At 41.0% G+C, this 21,476-nt stretch overlaps 1 protein-coding gene across 2 annotated transcripts in view; it reads left to right on the top strand.

Moving 5' to 3' along the window:
- The window catches only part of fubp3 (far upstream element (FUSE) binding protein 3), a 36,693-nt gene extending 15,828 nt beyond the window's left edge, over window positions 1–20,865 (top strand). The window contains exons 3-19 of one of the 2 annotated variants that reach the window (XM_072694100.1): window positions 1,232–1,265; window positions 2,103–2,152; window positions 3,253–3,324; window positions 3,576–3,633; window positions 4,961–5,123; window positions 6,409–6,507; window positions 6,633–6,737; window positions 8,104–8,206; window positions 9,826–9,926; window positions 10,673–10,814; window positions 14,090–14,250; window positions 15,985–16,058; window positions 16,365–16,441; window positions 17,252–17,320; window positions 17,509–17,580; window positions 18,601–18,731; window positions 19,069–20,865. In XM_072694100.1, the coding sequence (XP_072550201.1) occupies window positions 1,232–1,265; window positions 2,103–2,152; window positions 3,253–3,324; window positions 3,576–3,633; window positions 4,961–5,123; window positions 6,409–6,507; window positions 6,633–6,737; window positions 8,104–8,206; window positions 9,826–9,926; window positions 10,673–10,814; window positions 14,090–14,250; window positions 15,985–16,058; window positions 16,365–16,441; window positions 17,252–17,320; window positions 17,509–17,580; window positions 18,601–18,731; window positions 19,069–19,077 (1,520 nt within the window). In that variant the 3' untranslated portion in view covers window positions 19,078–20,865. The remainder of the gene's footprint in view (window positions 1–1,231; window positions 1,266–2,102; window positions 2,153–3,252; window positions 3,325–3,575; window positions 3,634–4,960; window positions 5,124–6,408; window positions 6,508–6,632; window positions 6,738–8,103; window positions 8,207–9,825; window positions 9,927–10,672; window positions 10,815–14,089; window positions 14,251–15,984; window positions 16,059–16,364; window positions 16,442–17,251; window positions 17,321–17,508; window positions 17,581–18,600; window positions 18,732–19,068) is intronic. The other variant, XM_072694175.1, reaches the window with a different exon arrangement.
- The last annotated feature ends 611 nt before the right edge of the window (window positions 20,866–21,476 follow it).

Below are 21,476 nucleotides of genomic sequence, written 5' to 3'. Positions count from 1 at the left end.
TTTATTTACATGTAAAAGACTTATTTATTTAAATATAAAATATATAAAGTATCACTGAAACATCTCCAGAAATGATTATGTACATATGTGTGTATGTGTATGAAATAATTATTTAGAAGTATTAAAAAACTTGTATTTAATGCATTATAAATAGCTTTTGGGACACCTCTTAATCATTGACTTCCAGACCAGCTGTTGGAGCTGCATCAGGGAGACCAACTCCATATTAATGCCTCTGGATTTAGAATGGGGTTTATTAAAGCTCCTGTAGGTGTCCAAATACTTTTGACCCTAAAGAGTATAGGGTTTATGTTTAAAGCTTGGAGAATGTTATTGAGAACGGCACACACATAAATTATGCTATTCAGGAGGACCCCCAACCCAAAAGTATTGGATGGAGCACCACCATCCATTATTCCAGAGAACACAGTCAGTCAGTTCCACTGCTCCACAGCTCAATGCTGGGGGGCTTTATACCCCAACTTCATACTGACTTCTGTATTTAGTCGTATCTAAGATTAGAGGGGTCTTTTGGATTCTAGCTGATACAAACGAGCTAAGGGTATTTTCTGAGTGAACAGTGAAGCACTTTTGTAAGTCGCTCTGGAGAAGAGGGTCCGCTAAATGCCGTAAATGTAAATATTAATAAAATATGTTTTTAGAGCGTTGTGTGACAGGTTAGCTAGTAATAATTTCTTTGGGAGGTTTTGAGGGGGTGACTGGCCTGCTAACCTGTTTTTAATAGTTTACTTTTAAGCTCCTGCATAAAACTGTTTATTTGAACGCTTTAAGGTCGTTTGTTACTGATACCTGCAGTAGCTTTAGCTTTTACTAAAGGAGTAGTTCTTCTCTCAGCACTGCTCGCTTTACTTTCCACCACTCATTTGGGGGGCCGGGAATTTCAGAAACGGACAATTTCCCAGCTTCCCTGAGTGCTGAATATGGTTTCTTATGTCCTTGGTGTAAAATGATCCGACGCTGCAGGGCGAATATTCCCCTGAAATGCAAATGTATGACTTCACGGGTCACGAGCTGTGCGGTCTTCTCTCTCGTCATCACTGGTGAACGGTGTTAGAGTAAAGAATGGACAGTTATTTAACTTCCTGTCAAGCTTTTAAAAAAAAAAGCCCAAGTCACTGATTGCAGTCTAACTTGGATTGTGGTTTACTACAAGCATGCCTTTATTTATTGTTATTAACATTTTTCCCTTTTCTTGTTTCTCGTTTCAAAGTTGGCGCCCAGCTCGGGGCGATGGTACATCCAAGGTGAGTCACAGCTCCTTGTAATCAGATCTATACATTGAATACACTTCAATTTGAATTTCATCCTAAGTAAGAATCTGAAGAAACACATTTTACATGAAATGAATAAAAGTAAATAAAAATAGTTCACATTTAGGAAGGTTCAGCACAGGTGGTTCATTGGTAATTGATTTAAGAGGTGTGTGGACCCTTAATTATCATGACCAGCGTATTGTAACTGCTCCTCAGAACCTCTTATCCAATTCCAAGTAATTTTGGGGTGTTTCTGTTCTTTATTTCATCATAAAATTGTGTTCAGACTTACGCTTTCAACAGGAGATAAGACGTGTTTATAATCACTTCCTCAAACCAGAATTTGATCCACAAACTGTGAAAATCTGCACTTCCCACATTTTGTTCTGAGCTCTGAGTGAATAACAATTAGTTTTAAATTCAGGAGTTTATTTCCAGAGACAATGGCAGGTCCGAGAACACCCTTTTCTTGTTAGATTTTATGAGGTGCATGTTGGTGGTTATTAGTGTCTATATTATAGTATTATGTATATTATAGTGATTGTGTGTGTGTGTGTGTGTGTGTGTGTGTGTGTGTATATAATATATATATATATATATATATATATATACACATACACACACATTATTTTGTATATTATATATATATTATAGTATTAGTATGTATATATTGTAGGGGTTATTAGAATGTATATAGTATAGTGATTATTAGTATTTATATTGGATCATAATATACAGAATTTCTTTTTAATGTTTCAATATATGCCGATATAAAGTCTTGGCCTCGTGTCCAACTGTGTGACTTTCTCTTTTTCCTTTTATGTCCAGGGCTATAATGACAGAAGAGTTCAAAGTGCCTGATAAGATGGTGGGCTTCAGTAAGTATTTGGGGGGGGGGGGTGGATTGATCTGCAATACTGACATTTTATCTTGAAGTGGAAATTTATTTATTTATTTATTTTGTGGGGAAAGAAAAGCATAGTAGTATTAGGGAGCTTTTGTGTGCATGTCTTAGGTGGTGTTTGGGTGCAGTAAATGGTGATCAACAAAAAAGAAACCTGACAATATATAGACCCTTTTATTTCAATTTCAATACAATTCCGTTGTAAAAGGCTCAATATTGTCACCTCACCGAGCTACCTCTGTATTAATAAATCCCTGCTGAACAGACATGGTCAGCTGTTGAAGCTAGGGCTGCGCGATATGGTAAAAATCACTATATTAGCACTAATATTTAGACATTTTTCACGATACATGATATTCATCCCGAGACCTGTCAATATCTTTGATGTACTTAGAAAAGCATATTGTGTGTCATGATAAAATTCATCACGACACAATAAACTATCGTCATATTGCCCGGCTCTAGTGTTTGCTTAGTCACACTAAAGGACAAATTCACCTGTAACCGTCAAGACGCGACGGCCTCAGATTGAGCGACTGTAGAGTCCACTCTCCAAGCTAGCTTAAGCCTTTGCTTAACCATCTCAGCCGCAGCCCCCGGGTATCTCAGCCGCAGCCCCCGGGTATCTCAGACAGCTCAGGTCTGCTGCTGACTAACTGCTGAGCTCCCGACACAAGTGCCGACCCGAGAATTAATTTACGGTCTGTGTTTGTGCGATTTAGTGGCAATACTGTAATAAATGAAAATGCTGACCCACCATAATTCCAAGCTTTATTTGACACCTCTTTAATAGGCAAGTATTGTAAGATTAAATTTAGGAATGTCCTGAGCAAGGGTTTGTTTTTATTTATTTAGTTAGTTATTTTTAAACCCCCCTCACTCCACTTTGAGTCTCTTAATGCTGACCATCAGCCGATACAATCCGATCTTAGCAAAGCAGCAAAACAGCCCCACAGCTGGGGGAAGAGATGGTAATCCACAACCGTAAACAGCAGTGAAATCACTGTTTTAGTAACAGACAGTCAGAAATGGCTTCAGTATCTTGATGTATTCATTTTTTTCCTTCTTTTTCAGTAATTGGAAGAGGCGGCGAGCAGATCACTAGAATCCAGTTGGAATCGGGCTGTAAGATCCAGATTGCTGCTGGTAGGAACCTCTTTTCTTTTTATTTATTTATGCATTAATTTATCCCCCCCCCCCTTCCCCGTCGTGTTCATGTAAATCATGTTTAGAGCTAAGATGCAATATTTAGATTTTTTGTTTCCATGACTTTCATTTTCTTCTTTTCTGTTATATTTGATCCCCCCCCCCCAAATGTGTTTTAACTGTGTCCGTTACCGGTTGGTAAGTTTTTAAGTTTTGTCGTAAACTGTGTATTTTGTGTGTTGCTCCTTTAGACAGTGGAGGTATGATTGACCGGCCTTGCACCTTGACTGGGAGTCCAGAGAGCATTGAGTAAGCTCTCATTATTTCAAGGCGTGCGTGCTTGTGTGTCCGCGTGTGTGTGTGTGTGTGTGTGTGTGTGTGTGTGTCCTTTCAGTTAAAAAGCTGGTTTTGCTAGAACAATGATATTGAGACTAAATCTCTGCTGTCAGGATCGTCAAGGGCTTAATCACTGCCATTGATCAGCAGTCAGTTCTCAGTATCTCAAGCCTAATCTGAATAATTCTTGGCTAGTTATCATGCTCTGCCTGTCTGTGGGGCTTCATTCGTTTTGTGCAGAGTTAATTATTCAAATAGAAATGTTCATTCGAATGCAGAAATCTGTATTTTAATGTTATGTCAGATCTGAGTCTCAGCTTCTCACATTAAATACTGCATTGAGTGCAAGGTTTGTAGAAGAGCAGTATCTAAATCACATTTTAGATTCCCTTCAAAATCACATCTGTAGTCTAGCAGGCTCCAGGCTGTATAGATGGCCTTACTTGAAGTATTTCAATATAACGTGAGGCCTGATTGTACTGCCATGTTCTTGCCAATACACAGCCCTAGTATCAGGTAATACCTTCTTACCATGATTTAAGTGCACAATTGACATTTGTAGTATTATTTCATTGCTGCAAAACAACCTCAAACAATCTGGCCAATCAGTTTTGATCAGGTTTTTTTTTTTATTATATTTATTAAATTTTTTGGTTTAATGTCTTATACGTCAGGATGAACACTCAGGATGAGCATGTCAGAACTAAAATTCAACAATGTCTCTCTTGTCTTGCTTTGTGAAGTCTTAAGGGAACCAAACTATGAACCAAAGTATAAACGTCAAATTTTCTAAAGCCAATCATACATTGGCTCTGACAGGTTTGCCTGCTTTTGACCTCTGGATGTTCTATGTAAATCTAAAAATATACATTTTTAGACAAACCACAACTTTTAATTAATAATAGTCAGTGCTAATTAATAAATTACAGATGTTTCACAATAGATTGGCAAGCGTGAATTTTCAATTTAGGATTTTATTGGTGCACATTTCTAATGCTATACTTAAAAATCTGTAGTTTTTTGTTATGGCTAATAATTTTAACGCTATACAGTTTGATTATTCTGCAAACTAGTTCAGCACATGGAGCAATTTTTAGGCCGTAGTTTTTCAGTGTTTGTCACACCCTGTGACCCGATCATGTCCAAGTGTTTCAGTGCTTTGATGCTGTTATTTATAAGCGAAACCAGAGTGACAGTAAATTTGCACAAATGGAAATGAGGGAGTGTATTTGCCGTATATCTGCTGTCCGTGTAACTATCACCCGCTTGTTCTGACCCCTTTGTCGTTTCCGTCCATCAGGCAGGCGAAGCGTCTCCTGGGTCAGATCGTGGACCGGTGTCGGAACGGCCCCGGCTTCCACAATGAGATGGACGGCAACAGCGCCATCCAAGAGATCCTGATCCCTGCCAGCAAAGTGGGCCTGGTCATTGGGAAGGGAGGGGACACCATTAAACAGCTACAGGTGCGCTGTCCTCTCAGATCAGGGACTGAATATCCCAAAGATTCTGACATTAAACTTGTGCGTTTCAGAGAACTGTAGTAGTTATTTTAAAGCAGTGCTTCTCAAACCGGTCTTGAGGACATTCCTGGTGGTCCGCACGTTTGCTTTGTCCCTAAAAGGCCAGTTTACCGTTGCATGACGTGTAGATGCATACCCTATGCCGTAGCCTGGTGCTGTGATGGTGATTGGCCCGCTTGGGAACATTTGTATTTCCTCCATCACCTTTTTTAAATGTATACATATTTTTGCTCACATTATATCCTTTATTTCTCCCATTTCCGTATTGCCAATTAACTCAGCCGTTCGTAGCTCCCCTCCAGACACTAGAAGGCAGCAGTCTCCTCCGATACATGTGAAGCCAGCCACTGCCTCTCTTCCAACTGCTGCTGATGCGGCACTGCCAGCAGCCAACATGGCTGGAGCAAAGTGCCCAGGGTCCCCAGCCTCACCGCACCAGCCAATAGAGCTGTATGTGCTGGCCAACACCCAGAGCGCCATCTACCCACCTGGCGAGAGAGCGTGGCCAATTGATGGCAAAGCAGCATGGCTCAGGATCTGAGCTTGCATCCCCTGTCCTCTAGTTCGCTCTGGGCCCCGATCAGTTGGGACCTAGAAATGGTTGCAGATGTGTGTCTCAGTGGCCGGACAAGCACAGAAAGTTCATCCTTCTGCCTCAGTCGGTTCAGTGTCCGTATGTGACGTCTCCTCTCCTTTATGCGTTGCAGAAGTTGGCGAAGTTGGCGGCTGAAACAGCAGATTATGTTGCAGGTGGAGTAAAACAGCTGTTTTACTCCACCTGCAACATAATCTGCTCAGTTTCAGCCACCATTGTTCATAGTGCACCTTGGAAGTCACACCGTGGCATAGAAACTCCATCGCTCCATCAACACACTGGCGTTAATGCGCCCAGCAGTTACTCTGCAGGCTACAAGGTCGACTTGGCGCTAATTTGACGTAGGAGCATAAATCGGCCTTAAGCATCGTGAAGTTGGGTTAGGGTGCAAATGTGGACCCTCTGAGAACCTGCTGGAGAAGCCCTGCTTTAAAGAACCGTTCACTGAAAGGCTCTTTATAGGGAACCAAGAATGTTTTCTTTAAGGTGTCGCTCCAAAACGCCCTCTTTGACGCTTACATTTACGTACAGTAATGCTACAAATGTTTGAGGTGCATGTTTTTGTAACGACACTAGTTATTAATTCTGCTTCTTGACCTAACTAAAACCTCTCATCTCCGCTGTTGGCGTCAGGAGAGGACAGGAGTGAAGATGATCATGATTCAGGACGGTCCAATGCCCACAGGAGCAGACAAGCCTTTGAGAATTACTGGGGATCCCTTTAAAGTGCAGGTGAGCCCCTGATGCCCAGCCTGGTGGACTATTGCCTGGCTTTGTTGTAGAGCACCCATCCTCTTGTCTTTGGTTGACGTTTTCTGAGGTTTTAAAGCTAACTCAGCTGTGTGTGTGTGTTGCAGCAAGCACGGGAATTGGTAGTGGAGATCATCCGAGAAAAGGACCAGGGAGACTTCCGGACTGGCCGAGGCGACTTCAGTTCCAGGCTGGGAGGAAGCAATCTGGATGTAAGCATATGCACTGTGGTTGAATTGCACACGTGTACATTTTAAAGGCGCTGAATACGATTTACTCTGCACTGGTTCTGTAAGTGGGAAGTGGGAAGCGGTTCCGGCCGAGAGAAAGAACACTATTCTGGCCGATCCGCAACAGGGGGTCTTCGAGCTTGTGCACAGGAATGGGAGGGGCAGGGGAAACTGTGCATTTGGGACGTGATCTGTGTTGAACTACACGTGTTGTCCAGGAGAGATTGCCGAGAAATAGCCAGAACGAAAAAGATACGTCAAACAAAAGCTGAAAGAAAAAGTTCCTAGAATGCTAGTGAGGCGCTTGGAGAGAGGGGGGGGGGGTCTCCTAATGTTGAAAGGCATGAAAAAGGGTGAGGGTGTTGCTCTACTCCTGCTGGATATGTGGGTAACACTGACTTATTTGTTGTTGCTGTTTCACAGAAATGAGTGTTTGGTCCAGTTTAAGAATGTTGGTTTGGTTTCAATTCTATTTAGAAAGCACGTTTTAAACTCTTAACTACATCAAAAGCCAAGGAATAAAAGTGCAGTTTGAAACTAGCAGTGTAGCAACATGTAGTGGCAACTCCTTCCATATTTTGCAGTCTGACTGCAAAGGCACAGTCGCCCCTTTGCTTCAGCCTGGATTTAGGGACCACCAGAAAGAGCTGATCAGCAGATCTGAGAGAGAGGTTGGAGCTAAAACATTAATTCAAACAAGGAGCAAGATCTTAATCAATCCCAAAACGGACAGCGCGATCTGCTAATGCTAATCTAGCTAAAGCTGATTGCTAATGGTGTTTGGTCGTACAACGTTTGAGCGTTTGTGAATGGTTTTATGGCTGCAAGTATGTGGGGAGACGAGCTTCTGAATTGTTGGAGAGGGGGTGTTAATATTTAAACTCAACAGCAAAACAATCACTCTAGAATCGCGTACAGCCCCTTTAAAATAAATCAAAAATCACCCCGCTTAATCACTGCAATACCGCACATCTTACCCTGTAATGTTTGTAATCTGGAAATGCAAAATTTATGCATGATGGTGATATACAAAAGTAACAGAGCCCTGATTAAAGAATGGTCTGTATTTTATTATAAATTCTTTATTTTTTGAGAAAATAACGCTGCTTAAAATTAAGCAGTGCTACTTTGCTACGTATTGGTTTGTTTGGATATTGCCTTCACCATCAGTCTGTATTGCAGTGATTAAGTGTATAAATGACATCTGAGCAATACGTTAATCCCACATCACTAGGGTTATATATTGAAGTGTAATTGGCAAATTAGTCTTCCAGCCAAATTGGATAGGATTTTGCCTAAAATTAGACCCAGCATTTTATTTATTTATTTATTCTTTCTCCCTGAGCAGGTGGCTGTGCCGAGGTTTGCAGTGGGCATCGTCATTGGCAGAAACGGGGAGATGATTAAGAAGATCCAGAACGATGCTGGTGTGAGGATTCAGTTCAAGCCAGGTCAGTGTTGCATATGGGAGGGGTATCTTAAAAAAAACGCACCTTTTCAGTCCTGAAAATGGAAGAGGGTTGATTCCCAGCTTTGGTTAATATCCAAAAGTGTGATCTCTGATATTTCAGCATCTTCATCAACTTTAAAAAGTTAAAGAAAACCAGGGAGAGAGTCTCAAAGAACCGAGGGTGCCTAAGGACAGGGTTATGTCATCCAAATCCCTTAAGTCTCTGCAAGAGACGCAACAGTGGCCACTGAGGTGTTCACAGGTTTAGGGGAGATTAATAATGCAGAGTTATTTTACACATGCACGTGTTCCAGCAGGGCTCAGTAATCCTGTTAATAACTACAGCGTTGTTGCTGGTTAGTGAGCGAGTGAGCGAGCGAGTCAGTGAATGAGTGAAGGGGCTGAGTTTAACCTCACGTTTTTGGGAGGGGGGGATGAAGTTAGTAATGATGTCGCAATGTGGACAAAATAGCATGTTTCATACATCTCTCTTGGCTATATAATATTTAATCCGCTTACGCTGATCAGCCACTTCATTATCACCACCTCCTTGTTTTTACACACACTGTCCGGTCTATCAGCTCTACTGACCATAGAGGAGCACTGTGTAGGTCTATAATTCCAGGCTGTGGTCTGTGTGGTTTCTCTATGTACTCGGTTACCCTCCTTTCACCCTGTTTGCTCTTCATTGGTCAGGACCCTACAGGACTGACCACCACAAAGCAGACTGTAGTATTTAGGTGGTGGGTCACACTCAGCACTGCAGTGACTCTGACTGACCGACATGGTGGTGGAGTGACTGGGTGTGTTGCCAGTTGATGGCGAGTGGGTCGAGTTTAAAAACTCCAGCAGCACTGCTGTCTGATCCGCACGTGACTAGTGAGCGTTATTGACTATAGGAGTTTCAACCATCCAGATTTTTAAAATGTGTGCATATCTGAACGTAGAAGCTGAAATTAGGGAAAACATCCTTAAATATACACTGTTTAAAAGTATCCAGATGCTCCTCTTAATGAGTGAGTTCAGCTACTTTACAGAACACCCATTTCGTGCACAGCTTGTTTAATTGCCATAGAAGAGCATTGCCAGAATATGTCTGGTAGATAGAGGGGTGTAAAGCCCTCTCAGCACTGGTGTGCTGTAAAGCAGTGGAACTGACATCTCTAGAGTCCTAGCGCTCCATCCAGTATGTCTGGGATAGGTCTGAGTGGCATTTTTTTATTTTTTATTTTTTATCTGTAAATAGGCATTAGGCAACAGTAACTAGGCAACAGTATCGAACATCACTAATGTGCTCATGGTCGAATACCATGTTCCAACATGTAGTTGGAAAGGCCTTTGCAGAACAGTAGAGGCAAATAAAATCTAAAAAAGTAATATTAATATAACAAGCAACCCTGGAGGAGCAGGTGTCCAAAAACTTTTTGTAAAAAAGAACAATCAGAACTGTTCGTTACAGTAATGTTTCTTTTTGGTGGTTCAGTGGAAGGCTGTGAATTGAGCTAGCTGTTTTGCATCTCGTTTAGGTAACCCCCCCCCCCCCCCCCCCTTCTCATGTCAGAAAATAACGGAGGTTGCACATCTGGATTGAAATCTAATGTGTGTTTTGCGATGTTCCAGATGATGGGATCAGCCCTGACCGAATTGCTCAGGTGATGGGTCAGCTGGACAGATGTCAGCATGCAGTTCACCTCATCAACGAGCTGGTCCACACAGCACAGGTACCTGTCTAATCACGCTTCTCAAAACTGAACACACTGATAGTTTTCTCTGCCAGAAATGAAGGATTTGATCGTTTCACTGTGTAATAACCCAGATAAAAGGAAATGTCAGGTTTTAGTGACCACACACACAAACACCCCTTCTAATAAATGCATTCACCTACTTGCATTGCTGATACATATGTGCAACTGTGTGCGCACACACACACACACACACACAGCCTGTCTAGTTCCTGTGGAGAACTACTTCGAATAGAATAGGACTCTGGAGCAGGTAGACATGAACCCATTGACACAATGTCTAATGCCAACCATGGGCTAGCGGGGTATGAAGCCCAGCATTGAGCTGGGGAGTGGTAGAACGGTGTTCTCTGGAATGATGGTTGGTGCCCTAGCCAGCACTTTTGGAATGAGGTAGGGTGGTCCGACATTCTGACATCACTAACTCACTTGTTGAAGGCAATCAAATCCTCACAGCAATGCTCTTCTCCAAGTTTTGTAAAAAGCCATCTTCCCTGGACAGAAGAGACAATTACTCCAACAAAAGCAGGATCAACTCTCTTTAATACCCTTAATTTCGAAAGAAACAATGCCCTGAGCAGGTGTCCCAATACTTTTGTCCACATATTGTACTATACATCTTTGGTGTTGTCCATACAAACTAGGCTCTACTCACTATGTCTGTGTTAACTGGCTATCATAAAAAGTCAAACAAGCATGTAATGGACCCTGGTTTGTCCCTTCAGGAGCGTGATGGTTTTGGGGGTGCGTTAGGATCCAGGAGCCGGGGAAGAGGCAGAGGAGACTGGAACATGGGGGCTCCAGGAGGACTGCAGGAAGTGACCTACACGATACCAGCGGACAAGTGTGGCCTTGTGATCGGGAAAGGTAGAGTTGATTGAACCTTCCTCATTAAAACCATAATCCACAAGAGTAAAGCGACCCGGAAACGTGGTAATACCTCTGTAACGCTCAAAGTGGATCACAGCCTCAAGTGGATCATTGCTTTTAGAAGTGTCACAGCCCAAAATGTGACAAACCGCTGCTTAAGTGGCTTATCCTTATAAGTAGCTTGGAAAGTAGTGACAAAATAAATAAGAGCAGCGTTTAAAAATCAATTTTTGTTTTATAGTAACACCAAGTTTAACAGCTCGTTTTACAATAAATAAAAATAACAGCTGTGTTAATGCAGAGCTCCGTGTGTCTTACAGCAGCTTCAGACATGGCTCAGATTTTCTGAAATTAGCTGGTGAAATACATTCAAAAGCAACATTTTTATGGAGCAGTTTTACCTTAAAACAGCAGCTTCAGGATCGTGCCGATGCTCCACTAACTGTAACTGGGAGAATGGCATCTCCACCGTTCCCACTCTGGGCCAGAATACTGCTAACGGCACTATGGCACTTTAAAGGGGAGAGTGGGCAGGACGGTGCTCATGAGAACTGCATAATGCTGCATAACCCAATTCCCAGTATCCGTGTTAAAGCCTGTAAAAATGACTCTACTGCCTCGGTCCACATGTTTTTCATTCTCTGGGACAGTTCCGTATCTCTCCGCTTGTCCAGAAGTACATGTGTACAGCGGCCAGACCCTGTAGGGGTGGACCAGGAGCACAAGTGCATACTTCCTCAGTCCTAGGCTAAGGGCACTTGGCTGCAGCTTTAGACCCGTTAGACCCGTACTGATTTAGCGATTCAGCATATTGGTACGGTCCTGCGTAATAGTGGGATCATTTCGCCCAGCACTGTGATCACCCTCATTATTCGTGAGGGTTGCAACAATCGGGGAATAGTTGGCCAGTGTTCATATACAGATTTATTGATCGTAACGGTCAGGCAAAAACCTTGTATCTCCAAAAACTTTACAGGAGTTGGTCCATTCATCATCTCATTTTGACCCAGTGTAATAAACAGCCAGACTCACATGATCAACAAATTGAAAAACGCCAAAAATGAAGGTTTTTAGTTTCTGCATCAGTATATGGATGTACATATCGCCGCAGGCATGTAGTCATGAACCGAGAAATTAGTACTTAATCTACCTGGAAAAGCATTAAAGAGAAATGCCACAACTTGTGATCAGCTAGAGGCTCATTTTTTCATTGCAAACGTCTGCAATATCAGTATTATGATGGTAGGTATTACAGTAATCATTAATGAGTAGTATATAATGCAGCCCTTGGTTAAAGGTTTACTACTGTTATTTTTCCATCCATTTTTACTTTTATTTATTTTTTAAAATACTGCCACATGCAGAAGCCCAGCTGTCGCGTCTAATGTCTTGCATTTGGAATGTGATTGTAACATACGAACATACTGAAAACACCCCCCTCCTCCCCCCAAAAAATCAGTTTGCAAAGTTGTTCAACTCTCCAGTCTAAAACACATCTTTCATTGTTTAGGCTAAGTGCTTAGTCTAAGCGTCTTTTCACTCAGCATTTAAGACCACCAGCGAAACTCTCACGCCATTTAAGACCCCCTCTCCTTCATTCCCCATAACTAAACCCATCCCGCATAGGGCTCGGCGAGTTAGCCAGAGCTGGGCCTGGTGCATGAACTGAACGGTCAGTGTCTTTATTCATTTCTCTGTCGGGCTTGGAGAGCTCATAATGGCTTCATTATTGCAGAAGTTAAATTTGTTTGACAATAGCTTAATGGCCCATGCTCAGTCCATCGGCCTTGGCAAGGAGTCTGAGGTAGGCGGGGACTCATTGAGGAGTGTTTTCAGCCTGGGGTCGGGTTGGGTCAAGCGAGTGTCACCCTGAAGTGAACAAACGTGTAATTGATTTTGGGTACATCCCATCACCCCCCCTCCCCCATCCTCCTCTACCCACATCCACAGGAAGCTTTTTAGAGACATTGTGACTGGGCAGGGGAGCATGAGACCCCCTGAGACCCCCCCCCCCCTTTCAGCCTTTCCCTTCATAAGGTGAAGAAAAGCTTGCATACTGGGAAGGATACGCTCTAATTTTGGCCATCTCTTCCACTGCTGAGAAGGCAGTTCTTCCTTGATCTTTGCTAACATGTCTGTCTGCTGGTGTTACTTGTTGTCTCACCTTCTGTGAAGACAAATTGCCGGTCATTGTCTGACTGTTCTACATATTAAGAGATAAGAAATGAAAAGCTCTTGGGGGGGGGAAAGCTGTAGATGCCTAATCATTACAGTAAGGCTCTAGCGGAGAAGCTCATTCATCAAATTTCGGTACGAACGAATATTTTTAACCGTCAAAGTCCAAAATTCCTTAGTTTTGCCCTCAAGCTTTGTTATTTGTATGACATGACGGGACCTTCTTGCTTTGAAATGTTCAGGTAAAGCTCAGGTAATTACACAGGATAGCACAATTATACAGAACTAAATCCGCTAAATATACAAGAACACTGAAAATACTGGACAATTTAGAAGTATACTAAATATGCAGCAATATATTAAATACACAGTGCAAGTAAATATACAGAACTGTGCATATACAAAAATATATAGTACTGAATATACTAATATATGGAACTAAAAATACAGCAATTAATTAAATATACAGGGTTCAAAGAGGTCCTGGAAAACCTGGAAATGCATGGAAAATAAACATGCTGAAATCCAGTACTGAATAGTCCTTGAAAAATAACTAAATTTTTAAAAGTACAGTATTTTCCATGACTTAAGTAATGAGCTCCTGATGTCATTTTATATAATGTTTTATATTGGCATAATTTTTTTCACGTGACCAGTTTTGGCCGTGGTGTCATGAACATGCCTTGTTAACTAGCTAGTCTGGACAGTCATTTTTGGTCCTGGAATTTAGTTTTTTGGTGCTTAAAGTGGAAAGTCCTTGAATTCAAGTGTATGAACCCCATATACAGTGCAAGATACACTTATATATACTTCTGAATATCTCTGCATATTTAGTGTATCTTGCACTGTATACGGGGTTCATACACTTGAATTCAAGGACTTTCCACTTTAAGCACCAAAAAACTAAATTCCAGGACCAAAAATGTTATGTTTAGTCCATATATACACTAAATATGCAGAGATATTCTCTCTGTGTGTGTGTGTGTGTGTGTGTGTGTGTGTGTGTGTGTGTGTGTGTGTGTGTGTGTGGGTGTGGTACAGATGTATACAGTGCTGAATATACTAAATATATGGAACTGCCTGTCTGTTTTTCTCAGGAGGAGAGACCATTAAGAACATCAACCAGCAGTCTGGAGCTCATGTGGAGCTGCAGAGGAATCCTCCTCCCAACACTGACCCCAATGTGCGCATCTTCTGCATCAGAGGCACCCCGCAGCAGATGGAGATGGCCAGACAGCTGATTGACGAGAAGATTGGGGTACGACTTGTGGTTTCTTGCTGAAACATGGACCTCCCTGGTTTTGGCATGTGATCAGCTGTTTCCATATGCGTTAAGGATTAAGATCACTGATCTGGTTTGATTTAAAGCAGGAGAAATTATCAAGCCTAAGAATCTGAGACACTAGGACAAGAACCGAACTGTGATGTTCTGGACGACTAACTGGGTCAGAACATCCCCCAAACATCAGGGTGTTCCCTGTGTTTAGTACCTACAAAAGGTGCCTAAAGAACGGACGCCCAGTAGACTGGCTTCAGGGTCATGGGCACCTAAGGCTCATTAGTGCTTATTGAGGCCCCACATCACAATGTGCAGGACTTGAAGGATCTCCTGCTAACATCTTGGTGGTAGACACCACAGGATGCAGCAGTAAATTGACACATTTTCTTAAAGTTTTAACTCTGCAATGACTGGCTCGGTTTTTTAATGTTCTTGTTGGTAAAGAAGTGATTTTTTGCTCTTCAGCCAAGAGGATTGCACAAGGAGTGCTTGGTCAGTGTAAGACATCTGCTAATTCATGCAGCAGAATGAAAGCAAAAGTTTGCTAGATTCAGGATGTGGGTTTTATTTTCACAACCTGAGTAGCTGGGGTGTCGGTTCAGATGGTGAACAGTTTGCTTGCTTGTTAAGGGTTTTTATTATGTGCGTAGAACGGCATTGATCTGGAGGTAGCAATGCAGCTGCATCGATTTTTAATGTTTAATTTTATATATATATATTAAAATAATGGTAAAGGTTGCCCAAATTTTTTGGCCAAGCTAAGAGCTCCAACAAAAAGCTTGTTGATTTATTTATACTTTACATTCCAGAATATTTTAGTAGTATTAGTGATTTAATGTGTTTTTCTAAGTAATTCTGACTTAAAAACACTTGAATTAGATTCAATCTGGGTGAAAGTCATAATGCATTAAAAGCTTTCCTAAATGATCAAGTCAGCTACACTATTTGGCCAAAAAGTATTTGGACACCTGCTCTTAAATCAAGGGTATTAAAGAGTTTATCCTGCTTTTGTTGGAGTTAACTGTCTTAACTGTCCAGGAAAGGCTCAGATTTGTCTACTAGATTTTGGAGGAGCTTGCTGTGAGAGATTGATTGCATTCAGCGACAAAAAAGTAAGGTCAGGGTGTTGGATGATCATACCACCTCATCCCAAATTCCAGAAGTGTTGGATGGAGTACCAACCATCATTCCAGAGATCACAGTTCTTCCACTGCTCCAAAGCTCAATGCTGGGAGGCTTTGAAGTTCTCTAGCCCACACCTAGTATTAGGCAGCATGGTGCCAATATGTTCATGTTTATGTTCCGTTCCAGAGAGCCCTATTCTATTGGCAGTACTTTTCTGCAGGGACTAGACGAGCAGTGTGTGTGAATTTGCACAACATAAAGTTGCTGAATGCATTGATTTCAAAGGGGTGTCCACAAACATTTGGACAAATAGTGTATTAGTGCCCACATTGTGTAGTTATAGACCATGCTTTAGAAACGTTCAATATATCTAGTCCATCTTCCTGTGTTTTGCCCTCTAGTAGGTGGTCTTAATTCACCCCCAGTCCTTTTGTTTTGGGGTGCTCTCGCACCATTGGTAAAAGCGAGGGGTTCATCCTCCCCACTATCAATCAATCAGCAGTGCTCAATGGGGTGCGTTAGGACCCGTTTGACCTTCGGCCTTGCCTGGTTTGCTCATTCACTCTGGCCTCTGTCCTCTTCTCGCAGGCCTCCGGATTGGGGGGCAGCAGCAGTTTCGGGCTCAGTCCTTTCACCCAAGGACCTGCGACCCCACACCAGAAGTGAGTATTGTCTTTTTGAGTGTTGTACCTATAGGTGGGCAGAGTGACTGGTTATCCGTATAGTGACAAGTTACCACGGCTTGCTTTTCTGAGCATATCGTGGGTATTTTCAGTATGAGTAAAACGGTCATCTCATTTTATTCTTTTGTTTTTATTAATAGTTTAATTTACTCTTCTCCTTCATTTATATAAACACAATGTTGCACAGAGAATGGGGTCGTTCATTGGGTCGTTTGTGGAGGGTTTTGGGACTGTGCTGTTTTCGTAAAGGGTTTTACCAATTGTTTTATTTCTTTGCTCTGCCAGTGGACCGCAGACTTTCATGACCGGAGGATGGGGTGCCGCATACCAGACATGGCAGCCTCAGGGCCAGCAGGACCCCAGTAAGTACACAACCAGTTCTGTCCACATGCCGTTCTATCAAGGGCTGCACAATTCTACGGATTGTGATTGACTCAGCAGTGCATTTTAATATATACTGCAAGACAGCAATCAATGCTGAAACCCATGTGTTTGGTTGGAAAGCTCTTGCACACAGTAAAAAGTGTTATCGGTGGGACGACTCATTTCCATATTGCAGCTTTGCAACCATTGACGAGCGTACTGTGCAGCCCTAGTTCTTTTCACAGAGGCTGTGATTTAATCAGTAGTTAGGGTTTTTTTTTTTTTTTTTTTTTTTTTTTTTTTTGAAGTATTATTAATACTTTAGGGTAGGGTTTTATTATTTTTTTTTAGGTATTATTATTATTATTGTCAGGATTGTTCTTGGGTTTAAATTGGGCTGCCGTTTGCGTGATAAGAAATATAAAAACATTACACAGCATAAAAAAGGCACATTTATTTCCTACAGAAGAGAATTAAAAATGAGTCCTTTGTGCTTTCGTAAGGAAAGTACACTGACTGTTGTACATCTTTCCCTTTGGCTGTTTTTAAAGTCCTCATTTGTCAAATGAGTAGACTATTTTACGTATATACAGTATTACTTGTATATACAGTGTATATCTAAAGCTAGTTGAAAAGGGATTCCCTTGACGCGTCACGAGACTGACCTGAATAAATCACACTTCTCTGGCTTAAATGGCACACGACTGTAGAGAGGAGGCGAGAGAGAGGAACTGGTCTGTTTTTAGGCGCTGCGTCACTTGATTTTCTCTTGGGGAGGCTTCATTCTTTAACACGGTCTCTGTTTGCAGGTCACAATGGATCGCAGACAGGGCAGATGGATTATTCCAAAGCGTGGGAGCAGTATTATAAAAAGCTAGGCAAGTGTCCCTTTAGCTGCATTAAACCTAGTGTATCAGCAGAGCTTGCAGGAGTTTGGTCAGGGTACAGAAGAGAGGTTTATGGTCAGCTGCATTTGGAAAAATATAAAGTGAAATCTGTATTGGCTTAAGTTTTCTTCTTTATTTATTGATTTAATTGATTTGTATTACCTTTTGTGTGCGTTTAGGTCAGCAGAGCCAAGCCCAGAGCACCGGTCCTGACTACAGCAAAGCGTGGGAGGAGTATTACAAGAAACAAAGTAAGCTTTGCCAATCTTCTCGGCTTCTTCAGCCTCATCATTTCTGTGTCTATAGCAAGTCCTTGAGTGCCACGGACTGTTTGGGCATTTCCCTTATAGCTAGAAAAGAAATAAGAACTTTAGACAGACGTGTAACAGAGGCCAGTGGGCAGCTGCTGAATTCCACCTGTAAACAGGCATACCGGTAAACCCTGGGGAACTGGAAAAGCATGATTTAGACACTAAATAATCAGCATTGCTTTTTTCTTTCAGGCTGATGTATAAATACTATAAATAAATACTGTAAATGATCAGCCATGACATTTGCATGGGTGAAGTGAAAAACATGGATTATCTTCACCTACAGTGGCTCCTGAAAGGGAGTGGGATTTTCATATTAGGCAGCAAGTGAACAGTCAGCTTTGCAACGTGTTTAGTTAAAAGCCGGAGAAGTGTGTGCAAGTGTAAGAATCTGAGACGTAAGAACCCAGTCATGCTGGCTATACGACTCTGTCTGAACACCTCTAAAAAGTAATGTTCCCGGTATGCTGTGGTCAGATCCTGCCAAAAGTGCTCCAAAGAAGGACAACCAGTAAACTGGCTAGAGGGTCATTGACCCCAAAGACTCATTGATGCTTATGGAGGCCCCTCTTAACTTACAAGGCTTAAAGGCTCTGCTGCTAATGTCTAAGGGTCTACAGGATTCCTTCAGAGATCCGGTGGAGTCCATGCCTCGAGTGGTCAGATCTGTTATGTTCTGTAAACTGAATCATAATTCACTGATGGCATTGGGATGGGATTGGGATGGGGCTGTGATGGTCATGCAATTCAAATTCAGCCGCGACTGCCTACTGGCTCCTAATCTGAGAGTGTTTAGAGTGGTTAGAGGTTTCCTGTTGAGTGCAGAGTGCAATGAAAGGCAGCATTGTGTGTGGGAACTGACAGTGTGACAGATGCAGCAGATAAGGGTTAGTTTTGACACCCGCTGAACTTCAGCCTGAGGTTCTGATATCCCTCCCTTATCCTGTGTCTCTTTCTCAGGTCAGGCTGCAGCTCCAGGCTCCCAGCAGAGCTCCCCTCCAGACTATAGTGCTGCCTGGGTGGAGTATTACAGACAACAGGGGGCTTATTATGGCCAGGGAGCGCAGCAGACGCAGGCTCCAGGCCTTCAGGTACACACATAAACACACTCCCAGATCAGCCACTTCATTAACACCACCTCCTAGGTCCAGTCGATCAGCTCCACTGACCATACAGGAGTGTAGGTCTATAGTTCCAGACTGTATTGGACACTCCTACCTGGCTGGTCCACCTGCTCTTTAAATGATGGCAGAGTGGGCGTGGCCATCGGTAGAGCTGCTGTTCTCCTCCAAGCATGTTTAGCTGCCCAGTGTAATTTGTAGACCATCAGCCTTTTACTGTAGACGTAGTTGAGTGGGGAAACACTGAGGTGGTGGTATTCCAGGGTGATTTTTACATTTCAGTAATGATCATTTTCTTCTCTTGCAGGATCATTAGAGCGGATACCCTTTAGTTGAAGATTTTTGAATGATTAAGAAGATGAAACAAACCTTTTGTAACAGAGGTTTCTAGATTTGCAACGCCTTGAAGACTTTTACGTTTTGTTTTTTGTTTTTTTTTCTTAGTGAGAAACACTAGCTGTAGAATGACTTATACAATTAAAAAAAAAAAAGAAATATTTCTAAATCAGGAACGTAAAAATTGTTACTAAATACTTGTGTACACCATTTATTTGAATGGACAATTTCCGGGATCCTTTTTGGACAACAGAGCTGTTTTTGTTTTTCTATTCTTCCTTTTTAATTCAAGTGAATCGCCAAAACGAACCCCGGAATTGTAACATTTCAGCAATCGCAATATAATCTATTTTTTCTAGTTCTGTTGCAATAAAATACCGTAATTATGGGCTTAGCAGTCTTGAATCCATTTTTGTTTTGTTCTCGTCATAAAATGTTTTAAGAATGTGTACAAAAAGAAATGTTTTCCTTCTTTTTCCTTTTACATAAAGCAATTTTAATTCAGTGAGATGAAAAACTGTGATGTTTTGTTACAGGAAAAATGTTCTTTTGTTACACAATACGGTGAGCGACGTCGGTAAACAGCAGTCAATTCCTAATTTAATTCCTCTTGTGTTTTGTATTCTGTTTTTCATTGTCATTTTATTGTACTCTGGTTTAAAAAAAGGTGCAATATCTTATTTCATATTTGAAACAAAGATGGATTTCTCTAATATTTTGACAGACGTTTAACTTGTAGTTCTTAGAGTTATTTTTTTTAGGCATATGAAAATGTAATGGATAATTTTTTTATTACCTTGATCTGAAATGGGAAAAGGGGGGTCTTGCATATTGTGAGTTTATTGCCTTTGCTATCTTGTAAAACTATGTATGTACACTCAGATACTTGACTAAATACGTTATTTAAATATATATATAATTAAATCAAAGAAGTTTTTTTTCCTTTTCATGGAGTCATTTTTGCAGGAAAACTGTCCCTGTTTTTCTGTTCTGTTTTCATACTGAAATTTTTCAAAGATCGTGAATGTGTAATTTGAAATTTGATGTTGCATCTTCATATATGGACAAAATGAGAGATGATGGGTTTTTATGTATGTTCTGTACTTAAACCATTCAAGACTGCTAAGCCTCCAGATTCCTATCTGTGTATTAATTAATTGTAGTTTTTTATATTCTAAGTATTAAGATCAAAGTTGTCTTATTTGGTACCACCCAGCTCCCCGATGCCCCAACCAGTACACACTGTGGACTCCTGTATAGTCCGATGCTAATAACTTTTTAAGTAATTATTTTTCTTTCTACTCTGTGTGATCTAATATATGTATGAATGATTAGTTACAAATTGAATCTAGTATTAACTTCATTGCTTAATGAAAAGGGATATTATAATTTCAAATGTTTAATTTTAGTGTTTTGTTTTTTTTCCTTTTTCTTCATGTGTACAGGTAACCGTGTATTAAAAACATCAAAAGACTACTTTTTGTGTTTTTTCTTTCTTTTCTCCTTTTTAGTTTTTTTTTTTTTTTTTTTTTTTTCTTTTTTTTTCTCGGTTTTCTGTAACGCATTCCAGTTCATATATTCACTCGAACGGCCACGCAGCCAAAACTGGACAGTCTGCAGATTTTTTTTTTCTCGTGTAACGTTTGGAGGACGACTCGATGTGTGTAATGCAGCGCTTTGTATTGTTTGTGGTGTGTAAAGAAGAAATCTATTTTCTATGCTACTTTATTATAACCTTTAACAGCTGAAATAAATGGAACGCAAGTTACTTGTGGTAAGATGTAAAGTTTATTTATGTAGTTAAGAGCTGTTGTGGAAGTGTTTCTTACAAAAGCTGAAATCAGAAATCAAGTTTAAAAAGTTTAGATTGAACATGAGATGGTCAGCAAATGGTTTAACCCTTAGAAGTTGGGTTAATCCTATTTTGCTGAACTTTAAGTTACACAGAGGACATTTATATTTGATTTGCATTCTTTATCCACTGATCTATTCATCTTTTTTTTGTTTGTTTTTTTTTTTTTCGTCCAACATGTTTTAACTTTCCTGAATGTCTCCCAGATCCAAAATATTTTTTTCCAAAAAAACCCACAATCTTCAGTATTATTCAATAATCACTCAATTTACAATGAATACATTTTATTAATTTTTACACAAAATATAGTAAAGGACCCCCACCCACACATTACTCACTTTACCTCCTGATTTATACAATACAACAATTTGACATGAGATCAGTTTTAAAATCAACTGCAAAGGATCTCTTTTCTGTAGAATATGTAATTTCACTATTTAGAAAATATAAATTTTATGTTTGTCCCAATGTCCACTCTATAAAACTGCATAAATCTGCCAACAGCTAAAGTGCAAAATTAGCCTGAC

This window comes from Salminus brasiliensis, chromosome 1 (assembly GCF_030463535.1).
Source record: "Salminus brasiliensis chromosome 1, fSalBra1.hap2, whole genome shotgun sequence".
In the NCBI taxonomy this organism is placed as follows: domain Eukaryota; kingdom Metazoa; phylum Chordata; class Actinopteri; order Characiformes; family Bryconidae; genus Salminus; species Salminus brasiliensis.
The sequence above is the reverse complement of the archived record's forward strand: the minus strand, read 5'-3'. Positions and strand labels throughout refer to the sequence as shown.